The sequence below is a fragment of the Panthera tigris genome, chromosome B1 (assembly GCF_018350195.1).
Source record: "Panthera tigris isolate Pti1 chromosome B1, P.tigris_Pti1_mat1.1, whole genome shotgun sequence".
Lineage (NCBI taxonomy): Eukaryota > Metazoa > Chordata > Mammalia > Carnivora > Felidae > Panthera > Panthera tigris.
In genome coordinates, this window is record NC_056663.1 from 84,012,365 (window position 1) to 84,026,623 (window position 14,259).

The following is a 14,259-nucleotide window of genomic DNA, read 5'->3' on the forward strand; positions in this document are numbered from 1 at the left end:
CTCACAAATCCTGAAGCAGTTTCATCTTTGAGTCTCTTTCAGACTCTGTGCTGACTTTCTTCTTCCTTTCTACTCATGTCAAGGCTCTAGATGTAGTGGTTGAAATAGAATAGACTGCTGCCTCCCATTCTTCACTACTCATTCATTTGTTGTTTGTAAACTGACTTCTGCTCTTAAAACTCTACTAAAAGTCCAAGACTACAAGTGACATGATTGAATCCAGTGACCTTTATTTATTTTGCAACCTCCTTGCTCTGGCTGCAGTATTTGACTCATTGATTACACCTTTTTTCTTTGAATCTGTGGGCTGTTTTCTATATCACTTTTGACTCTCAGCCTCCTTTCTCACAGGCCCTACAAATGCAGGCATTCCCCAGAGTTCTGCCCTCAGTCCTCATCTCTACTCATCACATACTGTACACATGGGTGACTTTTTCTAATTAGCCTTTTTTTTTTTTTTGCAGTAAACTTCCAAACCTAGGGCATAGAACTACATAGTCTAAATACTATCTAGACCTGTCTTTCATTGTACATATTTAACTAAAGACCTGCATCAAATATAGCATACTTGAATAGAATGCATTTTCCTCTAAAACCTAAACATACTGTTTTTACTCTTCCTCTTCTTGATCTTCCCCTATCTACTCTATTTTTCAAATTATTTCTGTTTTAGAATCTGGAACTTCCTTACCTTTACCCACTCCCAAGTCCCAGCTGTCATTTCTCCCCTTGACTATTATGATAGCCTCCTAATTGGTCTCCATGCTCTCGTGTATCCCATCCCTTTTGCATTCCTGGCTCAAACCATCCTTCTACTGCCACCCTGGGTGATGCTACAACACACAGCTAATCACACCACTGTGCTGCTCATGAGCCCGCCCACCACCCAGAGAATAAGGTCTAAGTTTTTGCTGGCAACCACAAACATCTGTAAAACAGCCCCATCTTCTTTTAAAAAAAAACAATGTAGCTGAATTTCTTATTGCAAAATACGTGTTTATTTTTAGGAAATATCTAAAATAAGTAAGCAAAAAAGAAAGAAATTCATTTTGGGACACCTAGGTGAATCAGTCAGTTAAGCTTCAGACCTCAGCTCAGGTCATGATCTCACAGTTTGTGAGTTTGAGCCCTGCATTGGGTCTGTGCTGACAGCTCAGAGCCTGGAGCCTGCTTCAGATTCTGTGTCTCCCCCTCTCTCTGCCCCTCCCATGCTCATAGTCTGTCAATAATAAATAAAAAAAGGTTAAAAATTAAAAAAAAAAGAAATTCATTTTCTTTGAAAGTTAATTGTCTTGCCTTTATTGTTTCCTTGCTGCCCCATTATTATGACCAAAGCAGACTGTGGGTCATTCCCAAGTGTACCGAACATTCTCCTGTCTCCATGCCTTTTCGTGTTATCTATATTCACCCAACCTCACCTAATTTCTGGCCATTGAAATTCTATTCAGCCTTCACTGTCCAACACAGAAGTCTATTTCTCTAAGAAGTCTTCTCTGACTTTTGAATCTCTGTAGCAGGGGTTAGTGATAATATATGTAAATTATTTTTGGTTATGCCTGGAATTTATTCTTCCTTGTTGTATTTCATATTTTATATTCTGCCTTTTTCAAAGTTATGTAAATATTATTGTTTTTAGCCATGTACTTGTATCCAAAAGCTAAACTCTAAGATTCTCAAATGTATCTTACTCTCTTTCATAGGATTTTCATAAGCCTTCAGTTCCAGGAGTTGATAACATAAATTGTAGCATCATACTATTACACTGTTTGCATGGGATGGTGAAAGTAAAGGGAAAATTGGAAAATAAAAGTGGGAAAAGACTGACAGGTGGTAAAAGAGACAAAACCTGTCCTAGAGGAGATGATGAAGTCTCTGTGATAGTTCCAGGAGCAAAAACTAAATGGATTCTTTTGGAGGTTCCTGTTCAAAGAGTTGGGCTTAAGGGAATGTTTGGGAATACACAACACTCACAATATGGTGGTGTCTGATGTGGAGCTAGCTAGTTCATACTCAACTCTGTCCATTTCAGATGGAACACCATCTCTGAGAAAGATTGACAGGATTCATTCAGTGGAAATGGCATTGGTGGGAAGGGATTGAAACCTGGGAAGCCCAACAGGGTCTGGAGCAAAAAAACGTAGTTGCACCTCCTCCTTGAGATTCAGGAGCTTCATTCTCAGGGCTGAGCGGTTGAAAGTATTTCCAACTCCCTGCAGATGGAAGGCATTACTTTTGTTTTGACAAGCTTGGCTCCCTTTGGGGGGCAGCTGGATTTTCATTCTGTAACGTTCTCACAGTGCATTTGCTCTGCCATGTGTCTAAATGGATACATCGGATTTTGTGAAACTGAACAGAGGGGCCAGAGTGGTGAAGGCAGGAAAACTGCCTCTGTTAGTACAAGGGCAAGGTCATGGTGAACTCATAGGCTGCAGCAGTGGAGATGGTGCAAAGTGGTCTGACTGGATACTGGAGGAGCGTGGGATGCTTTACAGAATGTGGAAGAATCTGGAAGATCTGAGGTGCTGAACGAATGTCTGAGAGTGGGTGTGTGTCCTTTTCTGTACTGGAAAGGAAGAGAGGAGATGATTTGGAATGGTAGCAGAAGAAGTAGATCCAAGATTTGACCTTGAAACTATCAGAGGCAAAACTTTTCTTCTGCCCTCTTAGTCTCTGGCTGGGCCTGAGAATTCAATTGACATAAGACAAATAGCAAGAAGGGGCACCTGGGTGGCTCAGTTGGATAAGTGTCTGACTCTTGGTTATGGCTCAGGTCATGATCTCACAGTTTTGTGAGTTCAAGCCCCACATTGGGCTCCATGCTGGCAGCACAGAGCCTGCTTGGGATTCTCTGTCCCCTCTCTCTCTGCCCTTCTCCCACTCACACTGTCTCTGTCTCAAAATAAATAAACTGAAGAAAAAATTTAAAAAACAAACAGGTGAAAAGCACACTTGTACAGGGAAATCCTCACCAAAAAAATAAATAAATAAAATAAAAATAAATAAAAATAAACACCCAAAGAAGTGTCAAAACCTAAATTTTTTTATACTAGGCTAAACAGGGGCACCTGGGTTTATATACATAAACATTATATACACACACACACACACACACACACACACACACACACACATACACACACACACAAACACATACACACACCAGGCTGAACGAAGAGAGGCAAAATATATGGGAGTGGGAGGAGTTAAAGGAAGGAGAAGTGATCTCATCTAGGTCTATAGCATAGAATTCCTTATAAGGAGAACTGAGCATTGAATCCCCATCTCTGGCATTAAGAACGTTTGCTTCTCTGGCACCTGGATGGCTCAGTTGGTTAAGCATCCAACTTTGGCTCAGGTCATGATCCCACGATTCGTGGGTTAGAGTGCTGATAGTGCTGGGCTCTGTGCTGATAGCTCAGAGCCTGGAGTCTGCTGCGGATTCTTTGTCTTCCCCTCTCTGCCCCTCCCCCACTCATGCTCTGTAGCTCTCTCTCCCAAGAGTAAATAAACATTTAAAAAAAAATTAAAAAAGGAGAAGGGCTGGAACCAAGTAGCTGCATATCTGGTCCAGATACTCATTGTCCACACAAGAACTAAGATTTAGCAAGGGAGTGGGGGGAAGACAGAAATTTTATTTATTTACCTATTTTTATTATTGAGAATGTGTAAATTCCTTTAACATAATCTCACAATAATCTTATTGGATAGATGTTAACTTTCTCCCATTTAAAGGAATAAACTAGAAACTTAACCAAATAGGTAATAGAGAGCTGAACTGACTTTCTTTCCTCTTATACATGTTCTAATATTTATTCACTGTTACCGATACCTGCTACATTTTCCAGGCTACTTTCAGAATAACATAGGCTATAATCTATTGGTATATATGGACTTTTATTTTTATTTGAGAGCTTAAGAGTAGTCCATGGAGTCAAGCTCCCAGCTCCACCAGGGGAGCTAACTGGCAGTGAAATTTCCTCCTTATTCTCTGGTGCTTATCAAGAATGGAACCAAAAGTCTGTTTTGGCATGTTAATTTTCTGTTAACTTGAGGATAAAAATTATCTCAAACTCCAGGAGAGTAGCAAACTAGAGCAATAAGACAATGCTTCTTTATATTTTTAAGTACTATAGCAGCAAACACACTTAGAGAATGTTTTTAGTGACTGGTTTCCTTTCTTCTGACTATTCCTTTGAAGCAATTAAAACTAAGTCATCTTGTTGGCATTCCTGTACAAAGAAAAGCTAGTTACGTTGCATGGAACACAGAAACTGAATTACTAATGTATATCTACACCTATGTACTCATTTCTTGTAGAATTTCCTTATTTATCTGCCCACTAGGGTGTGTAAGATGTGATGTGTTTTTGTTTTGTTTTGTTTCTTTTAAAGAAATTTCTTTAAACAAGCTTCATTCTCTGTTTTGGCTCCTATCTGGCCAGGCTGATGGAAAGTCAATCCTATTATTTTGAGCTTTCTTCTTGCTACAGGACTTACCTTGCACTGAAACTTCTGAAAGCCTGTATCAGTCATTAGCCACTGATGTGCCTATTTTATTCATCGTGGTGCCTTTATGCCCCTTTATTTCATTGCACCAAGCCAAGCTCAAGAAAAGGGAATCTTTGGCAAAGCTGACCAGTGACTGAGGGCCAGCTTGCCTCCCGTCTCTCTCCACCTCCAGTGGTCCTCCCTTCCAGGGGCACCAATGCAGAACAATGCACAAGGTTTCACCCACCCCACCCCCCACCTCTATCCTCTCCCCAACTCCACACCAACTTTTGTCCTTTTGTCCTCCTTCCATTTAGCGCTCTCTGTCTTTCTGTGTGTCTCACTCCACTTCTCTCCCCTTCTCTTTCTCTCTCTCCCACTCTTTTCTCTCTCAACCCTCAAAGGTCCTTTTTGCTTCTCACTGGATACCTCACATTTTCTCAGTCATGAGATTAACAAAGGGCAGATCTACTTAGGTCAGGCAGCTCTTGCTTTCAGCACTGCTAAAATCCCTGGGACACATGCTTTATACTGCAGCCTAAAATATAAGGGAGCAAAACACAAATTAGTGACTCAAAAATTTTTTATTACTGTCTTATCTGCATTTAACAATCACTTGCATATTAGCCTTCTTTTATCCAAATAAAATTAACCTCAGGCACTTCCTTATAAGCTTTTTTTCTTCAGTCCTTTCATCATTTATGATATTTCTTTCTGGACCTCATCCAAATACTCTTCTTTATAAAATTCTAAGATGAAAACTGAAATCAGTTCTCTGATAATCATCTGATGGAAGCAATTATACTTGAAACTCATTATGTCTCTCTCTCTCTTTCTCCTTCCTTTTTTCTTTAAACTTTTTTAATGTAAAACACAGACTTGATATCAAGCCACTTTCCTATCTTTTCTTGAGTTGTTTTTCTGGGCACATGTACTTTTCTTTCTCATCAAAGCAATGTTTAGATACTATCTGAAAGTATCACTATTTGGAGCCTTGCTTCTTCTGACAAGAAGATATTCCTATTTTCTGGGTACTTTATAAAACTAAAAAAGTGAAATGGGAAAAAGAATATAACAAGTGATACCAGGGAGAAATTGAATCAAAACAGATAAATAAGTCAGATTCCTTTTTTTTAATTCTGAAAATAGGTAAGAATGAGCAGGAACATCTTTAGAGACCAAACACAATGTCAAAGAATGCTTTGCATTCTTTGATTTTTACTCCCTACTTCAACTATTTCTTATTGAACTGTCACCTATTCTATTAGTAGAAAAAAATATGCATCTCTAGAGTACTGTAGTTATGTTTGAATAGAATCAAAGAATCACAGGAAGGTAGAGATGAAAGCAATTGTAGAAGTCATTTAATCTAATGTAACAACTAGCAAGAAATCACACCTGCCAGTTTCTGAGAGGGAACAAGAAACCTTGTGCTTAAAGGATCCCAGTCATAAAGTGAAAGGAATATGGTTTTGCCATTAGACAGGCAGTGATAAAAATTCCCTCTCTGCCACTTGAACAAGTCTTGTAACCCTTTTGAGCCCATGGAGATCATAATACTGACCAATTTAACTGTTTGTAAGAAATGAACAAGATAACACCTATAAAGCAGCATTTACATGATAGGACATGATATATGGGAGATCTTTTCCTTTTCCTTAAACACTCCCTGTGGTCTCCAAGGTGGCCCTGACTTTAACCTGGAGAAATCTTGACTCTGAAACCAACCACTTAACCATACATTTTCCTCTTCTCTAAGTTAGTGGGGCTTTACTCATTCTCTCAATCTCTGTCTTCTGTGATATGCAGGTTCCCAAGCTCACTATCACTTCCTGGTTATTGGGCTCTGATGTTCTCTAGTTCATAGCACGCCACCCCGCCCCACCCCCCAATTGCTGCCCCCCCCCGCCCCCGCCCCAGCAAAAATATCTTGTCTGGATATGCATGCAGGGTCCTATGGGGAGGAACCACACTCCTCTGAGTGCATGTTTTGCTTACTGCTTCTCTTTCTTTTATACCACCTTGTCCATGACAGTTAGAAACTCTATGACCCAGACATTCAAAGCTATAACATAGTCTTATGTCTTCTGAGTAATTTCTGCATTAGGGGCTTTTCCTATAGTCTACATAATGTATTTTGAATTAGATTCTGAAATCCAGTTAGAATGAAGAAACCATTTAAAGAAAAAATTTGTTTAATGTTATTATTTATTTTTGAGAGACAGAGAGAGAGAGGGATAGACCATGAGTGGGGGAGGGACAGAGAAGGAGACACAGAATCCGGAGCAGGCTCCAGGCTCCAAGCCGTCAGCACAGAGCTGGATATGGGGCTGGGATTCGTGAACCATGAGATCATGACCTGAGCCAAAATCAGACGCTTAACTGACTGAGCCACCCAGGTACCCCAGAAGAAACCATTTTAAATGTGGTTGGTGTTCCAGGGGCTACAAAAGCTAATCTTGCTTCTAGGCCAATGGAAATTATCTCACCTTTGATATTCTTTTATTAAAATTTTCCCTACATGTAAATAGTTGCACAGTTTGTTTGTTTTTTTTAAGTCCTGGAAATATACTTTTAATATTTTAATTATAAATTAAATTTTTGGAAAGCTTTGGTAGATAATTTGACATTTAAGTGTATTTTAGAATTTAAATTTCATGGCCTGGATCTAAACTGAAAACAAGAAGTCCTTTCCCCTTATTTTATCAGACTGTCATATAAGCAAACTGGAAAGCAGAGGAAGTACATTCTCAACATCCTTTCCTTGCAATTGCTGTTGTAAAGCATGGAAAAGGCCTTCAAATTTAGTTTCTTATCTATAAAATGTGCACTTCAACTTGAAGATTTTTTAAAGTCACTTTTACATATGAGAATCTATGATTCTATGATTTCTGTTCCACTTTCAAAGTTCTTATTGTGCCAGACCTACATTACATTCAGTTTTACACAGATCTGCCAGCTTAAAATCTGACACAATCCAGCAATCTAGGGCCTGAAACAAGGTGCTTTATTAAGATCAATGTATTACATGAATGTAGATGCAAATAGAGCTCTATAAACTATTGGCTCTAAAATCTTGGCTCATAATTTCGTGATGGTGTACCCATAGCTCCAAACTTGGATATAATTAGATGTGAAATGGTCTCATTTTAGCATGGAAGAAATCAGCTTCCTGGTCAGAAGGAAGTATTTTTCAATTCAGTTTTGACTGGGAATTTTCCTTTGAGGGAGCTTGAAAGGCTATAGTGGTTAAAAGAATAAAATAGCAAATAGCAAAACTCTTCATGAATAATTACCCAGCAGGAGAAGATAAGAAGACTATAAATTTTGTTTTTAGAGTTTTGCATGGTTTAAGAGTATACCTGCAGTTGGGGGGGGGGGCGGCTCGTGATCTATGTATGATACAGCAGTAGTCACTGACAGAAAAGAGGGGGGATATATGCAAATATCATCAAGCTATGCACATTGGGTTTCATCTAAGGAAATGTCTCCTCATGTAGGCAGTGGTGTATTTAAAAGACATTTCCTTTTACTTGTTTTTGAGTGATTGCTCTGACAGGTCTTTAAAGAAAAAAAAATCATTTTCTATCCTGCAGATTCAGTAACTGCCCTTAAATGACTGATCATGTCGCATTTTCAGTGGAGACAACATTGTGATTTGCTTCCATGGTGATCTACCAACGATGGCTAAAACTAATGACTCTGGATTGTCAGGGTACCTTGTAAGGTGGCCACTAATTTGTTATTTTTCATAATCTGATGGTGAGGAAATTACTAATATTATTCAACACACCCTTGGCAGTTTACACTTGCAGAGTGCTTAAAAATTCATTTGTGGTTATGAAGAAATGACCATTTGAGCTATTCTTAGCAGAAAGCAAGGAAACAGTGCCAAGAGTACCCTTCTCCACATTATGACATAATCGGGGGCCTTGGGCTTTAACTTCTATGACAGCCGGTAGGCCATGTTACTTTCAATTCTAGCTGAATAATAGAATTATTGTGTGTGAGGCATTTTTAATGTATGAATCTAATCTCCAGAGATTGACGTTAGTAAACAGCAAAGTAATTCAATTATAAAATTGTCCTTCCAGAAACAAAACCAAAAAGTAACAATGCAACCTTTTAATTTAGTAATTTTCACTTTGAAGGCATATTTGGCAGACAGACTGGAAAGTATTAAATGGGCTCTGGCAGTTGTTTTAAAAAAAAAAAGCCACCTAGTATAAATTAGTCCACTGTATTTGGATTAAGGACTGTTATAAGATCCTTTCAACTTACTTTTTGGCCAGTAGTGTACTCCTCAGCCAGAGCCCATGTACAGGTGGCCCCACTGGGAAAGAGAGAGTATGTCTATACTATTATACTATTATGTTGATAGATTGTGGTTAATATTTAACCTAAATTTCTAATCAGAATGTAATATTTGTAATACGATTGATAGATGAGAGAAAGAGATTGATTGATTTAGGAGACTATACTTCTTTAATAGGGAACACTGGAGAGGAACCAAGGTTACAACAAAATTAAGATTTGCTACAGATAACTTTCATCTTAAAACTGCACAGGAGGGAATGTTAGTGATACTAGAGAAATAATTTTGGGCAAAGATGCTTTTCTGAATCACAAGGATATCAATTCTTTAAAACCCATAGCGTATTTCCTACCTAACGTGCCGTAGAATGTTGAACACGTAACTGGGTTACTCATACAATTGATGATAGGAATTATGCAGGTCCAGAATAACTCTTCTTTAGCTCAACAAGCCATTTGTTTTTCAGATAAGCCTCTATTTCACTTTGTCACTGGCTCCATAGTCCATAGGTTTTACCGAAGAACAAGTATAACATGGGCACAGCATAACATGATTGATTTGATGCTTTAAACTAAGTCAGATAAATGTTCAAAGTAATTATGATTGCTGCTGGGCCAAATGTGGCCAGTAATGTGGTCAAATGCCTCGTCAAGAATGTCTGTGCAGCAAGTTTTCAGGGGCTGCAAGTGGTTGAAAGGGGGCTATGGAAGCTAAGGGGCTTGCTTGCAGGGCACTCTTCATGAGACTGAGTAACAACCAGTTTTCTGCCTCAAAACCTGGAGGAGCTGATAAAGATCAAACCACTCCTTGATAACTGACTGTGATTGAAATTCTGAATACTCCGAATACTGATGAAATACAACATAGAAAAGAATTTTTATTTTCAGCATGTATCAGTATGGCGTATTTCAGACTTGCCATAATTGGAGCTGCCTTTAAGCCCAATTACAAATGCCCGTTTTTTACTCACACAGAAAATCTTTTCTTTCCCGGAGAGTCACTCTGCAATATGGATCTCTTTTAAGACCAGGAGTCCCTTGGAGATAGATTTGGCCTCATCTAAGTTAAGATGAGCAGCAGAAAACATAATTTATGAGCTGAACTAACAGAAGGACGCTGAGTCGGGGTTTGTTAAACTAATCGTATGGCTGGCAAAGGATGACATATCAGATGTTTCATTCATTTTAAATACCAAACCATTTCCATAAATCACTTTTATAGCCTTAAATACATTATGTAAGTATAGTAACATTAGATGGTGTGTTTAAATGTGCCAGGCATGTCCGTTTGCTTCTCTGCATACTGTGTTTCTCTTCTTATTTTCCAAAGATGTATTTATCAGATTATTTTTATGGGCCCATATTTTAGTTTTATTCATGTAGTCTTGTTGATTGGTGCTGTTATGTTTATTTGATTCTTCCTTGTACATACACATTCAACTCATGTGAGTATCATAGTGTCTCTCTCTTCCTTCTTGCACAAAAAAAAAAACAGAATCTTCTTTTTTAATACATTTGTCAATGTAGGACAGTAAGAAAATAATACACAGATGCATTTGGGGCTATTTAGCATAAAAACTCCATCTGAAACAGTTGTATTCTATAAAATAATGTGTTGAATTTCAGGATATTTAAGGTTGAGTTTCTTTACTGTGTGAATGCTATACTATTTTCTTTTCTCCCCTGACTCCCTGCCCCCCCCCTCCCTGTTTAACAGCAGACAAACCCAGGGAGCACTGAGTGAATCCGATGATCCTGAAACAGGCTGTCTAACTGATAACAAGCCAACTTCTCGACACTTCTATCCTGTCGCCTTGCTGCTTGTCAGCTCACACCTGTTAGTTGTGTGGCTTATTTTAAGTCTTGCATTACTATTAGCCAAATACCAATAAGTTTTATGTTGTATTCCTTTCTTTTCTACAAATGACAATGGACTTTAAATTATGGGGACAATGCTGTAATATTTCTACATTTTCAGATTCACAGAATTTAAAAAAAATGTTTGAAATGTGTTTTGTTTGTTTTTCCTAAAATCTAAAAAAGAAGTACTATGCATTAAGTGAATTATTTTGCTCTTTTGTTCACGGAAAAGTGTTTCCCACTGTTAACCAACTCAAAAGAATTTTTAAATTTCTGTCTTTGGAGTAAGACAAAGAACAGAATCCTGAAAGCTTGAAGTTCTGCACCTCCTGTTTCTCTTCCCATTCAATTTATTCAAGACAATTAAGAATGAATTTGCACAATGCACTGAAACCCTGAGTCAAGTCTTAGAGATGTGGGAGGTTCGAGACTTTATTTCCACTGTGCTAACATCCTTGTTGCCATCAGCTGACAGAACCTTCTGTTTGATTTCTTAATCTGTTAGTTATGTTGGTTCTTTGCTTCAATTTACCCTTTTCTGTCCAGTAATTTGATGGAGAGAATGGCTATTTATGTTTTGTAATTAAATTAACCTGTTTGGAACTCTTGTTTGGGTTGATTTGGCTCTCGGAGTACTTTTCTATTCTTTTTAACAAGGTCTTGTTTGTGTCTTACACGCCATTTTCAGCCCCTGTGACTTTTGTACTGTCTGTGCACAAGCACCCTTCCTTTATAAAGCAGAGACTTGGACCAGGCTGTTCAGAAAGCCATTTTTCTCTTCGTTGCACAGCTAAAATAATGAAGTAAAATAGAGATGAAATGTTCCTTTGAAATCTATAGGGCCAGACTTAATAAATTAAATGCCTTATTCCTAGAACCCGCATCCTTAGGGCTACATGTAGATCTTAATGTGTTTTAAAGAGACTGACATTAATTTATGGAAAAGTTATAAAAAGGCAGATATATTTATGAAACTGAAGTGAAGCTGTATTGTGGAGCAAATTATATTTAAAGCGTTGATTAAACCTTAAATATCTGTTAAGAGCAAAGAGACTTTAATCATCTCCTTCTGAGGGCAATAATGGTATTGGGCCTGGCCTAGGATTTAATTTTGTAAGATGTATCATCATTTGTGAAAAAAAAAAAAAATGTAGAGTTGAATCTTTGTTATTTTTACTTGGACTGTTGCTGCAACTCTGCATTGAACAAATAAAGCATATTTATTTATTCCGTGTTTCATGAAGTTGTACTTTTTCCCCTTTCACCAGAGAAGGATGCCGCATAGAGAATGTTCTGAAGAATATCAAATGCAGAAAGTATGCTTTCAACATGCTACAGCTGCTGGCTTTCCCCAAGTACTACCGACCTCCAGAGGGGACTTATGGAAAAGCTGACACCTAACTTTACCAACATGTAAATAACCAGGAACACAATTACGCTTCAGTCGGATAATCTCCACCTTTCTAAACTGTTTTATTGTCACGAGTTTGTGGAGGGAGCTGATCAGGGATGTTTGCCCAAATCTAGGAATTACTCGAATTAGGTCTTAGCATATTAGTCTGAAAGAAATCCATTAAAAAATCTCCAGGAACATTGTGATTCTAGTTCTCACTTCTACGCGGTGCCCCTCGCAGGCTGAGGTCAGCTCAGAATGGGTACATTTCATTCACGGTGTCCTTTAGTGGAAGGCACTGATTCTGAGGAAACGTTTAGTTGCTGCAGGAGGAGTACAGGTGACTCATAGAGGGGCGCTTGACCTCCAGAATGAACACAGGAGAGTGTAAAGGAGAGAGGGACTCAGACATGGTATTTCACAGCCTTTCTCACGAGTAACCTTAGAGCCCATTTGTGGTATTTGGAAAATATCTTTCTAGGGAATTAAAATTCGGTAGCATCAACGCATGATGTTGACGGCAGAAGCAGGTTGCCGGTGTGCTTTTTAAAGACTGTGGTCCTCCAGGCGAGACATAACCAGTCCTCCGGAACAGGTAGATGACAGTGTTAGCAACTCAGTGGAGATACTTTTCAATAACATGGTATCTTTTCTAAACTCTGACGCAGGTTGTATGGTGATAAAGTTGTATAGTAGAAAAATACCGTGAGGAACTAAAACTGCAAGAAAATGAAAGCTGATCACCCTGCTGATGTTAAACATGAAAATCCCCGTCAGCCTGAACTTTGTGTAGCCAAGTTCATAAAAGTCCAAAAATATCTTTGTGATGTTTTCCAATAGTCATCTTGCTACAAAATATAGATGGTGGAATCTGCGTTGTCTGGCATAGATTACTACGTGTGAATAAACATTTTAAGACATATGCAACCATAGCTAATGATAAACCAAAATAATTATTTCTGTTGACTTCAATTTCCAAATCATACCAGCATAGGTTTTCCAATATTCCAAATTAGAAATTGCTGTAGAGATTATCTTGTATAATGTCATTATAAATGGGTAAATTAAAGCACGAGGAAGATATGCCTCCAATAATCCAGCTAGATAATTTTAGAACCATGATTATAATCTCTTCTTACCTTCCTAGCCTGTGCCATGCTAAAAATGCATGAAAATTATGGGAGAATGCTAGTTAGTTAAATAAAAATTGTCATTTGTTGCTGGAATTAAACCTTAGAGTACAACAGCCTAAAAAAATGAACCCTATTTTCTCCAGATGTTGAGTTTATTCTTTCTCCTCACTCATTGAAAGAGTATGACATCCAGAGCATAAATCTACCCTTTGGATATGCCAGAGGCTTGTTACATAGATGTCTCTTGGGTGTGACTACATTCAGTGGATAATATTATGGGGCTTTCCATAGCTAGTGTGACAGCTTCTTGGCTAAGATATCTGTTGACTAAGGACTCCAAACAGATCCCTAGGCCCATGTAGGGTTTTCAGATTACTACAAATTTTAGATAACTGTTTTGGGCTTTGAATACTAGAATTATCAATCCATATTTTAGCTAATGATTTGCGGGCATTATATTTGAGACCATTGACAAACAATTCATAGCCTTCTTAATAAAAAGTGGCTGTATACTATAGATCTATTCACAAAGTTTTCGGTGTTCTCCCTTATATTTCATTCTCCCTTTCAATGATTAGATATAACTTTTGAATTGTTCAGTTTAATTTGAAAATGGTAGGATTTGGTGTTATTTTCATTATCCCATTGGATTTAAGGTACAGAGGTTGGGATGACAGAGGTTTCCTCGAATAACAATGAAGCCTCATTCAGTATGTCAGAGTGGTCTGGGTTCCAAAAAACCTTAAGTGAAAATGTATCATCTTATAAACAGTATAATTTTTGTCTGTATTTTTAAAAATGAAAACTCTTGACTCAAATCTGGAAAAAAAAACTTATTAAATGGAAAGCCAACAGTAGGGTTTTCTATTTGGGGGAAGACATTTCAAAGATTTTTTTTTCTTTTGAAAAGTACTAATATAGAAGTCTTAAAGGCTAGAGTTTACTATAATACAAATGCATAGAAGTTTTCATTTATTATTAGCATAGTCATCTGCATTTCCCTATATGAAGCCTGTATTTGTACATACTTTTAAAAGTGGATTTCATCAAGAAAATTCATGTTTTGTTTCAA

The 14,259-nt window shown here is 37.9% G+C and overlaps 1 protein-coding gene across 8 annotated transcripts in view; it reads left to right on the top strand.

The window, feature by feature from the left end:
* Positions 1-13,874, top strand: part of INPP4B (inositol polyphosphate-4-phosphatase type II B) — a 753,803-nt gene extending 739,929 nt beyond the window's left edge. For 5 of the 8 annotated variants that reach the window (XM_042983845.1, XM_042983843.1, XM_042983844.1 and 2 more), the window contains one exon: positions 11,930-12,252. In XM_042983845.1, the coding sequence (XP_042839779.1) occupies positions 11,930-12,062 (133 nt within the window). In that variant the 3' untranslated portion in view covers positions 12,063-12,252. Of the gene's footprint in view, positions 1-8,083; positions 8,170-11,929; positions 12,253-12,722 lie in introns of those variants that run through there. The other 3 variants (XM_007091777.3, XM_042983851.1, XM_042983849.1) reach the window with 3 other exon arrangements.
* Positions 13,875-14,259: the final 385 nt, after the last annotated feature.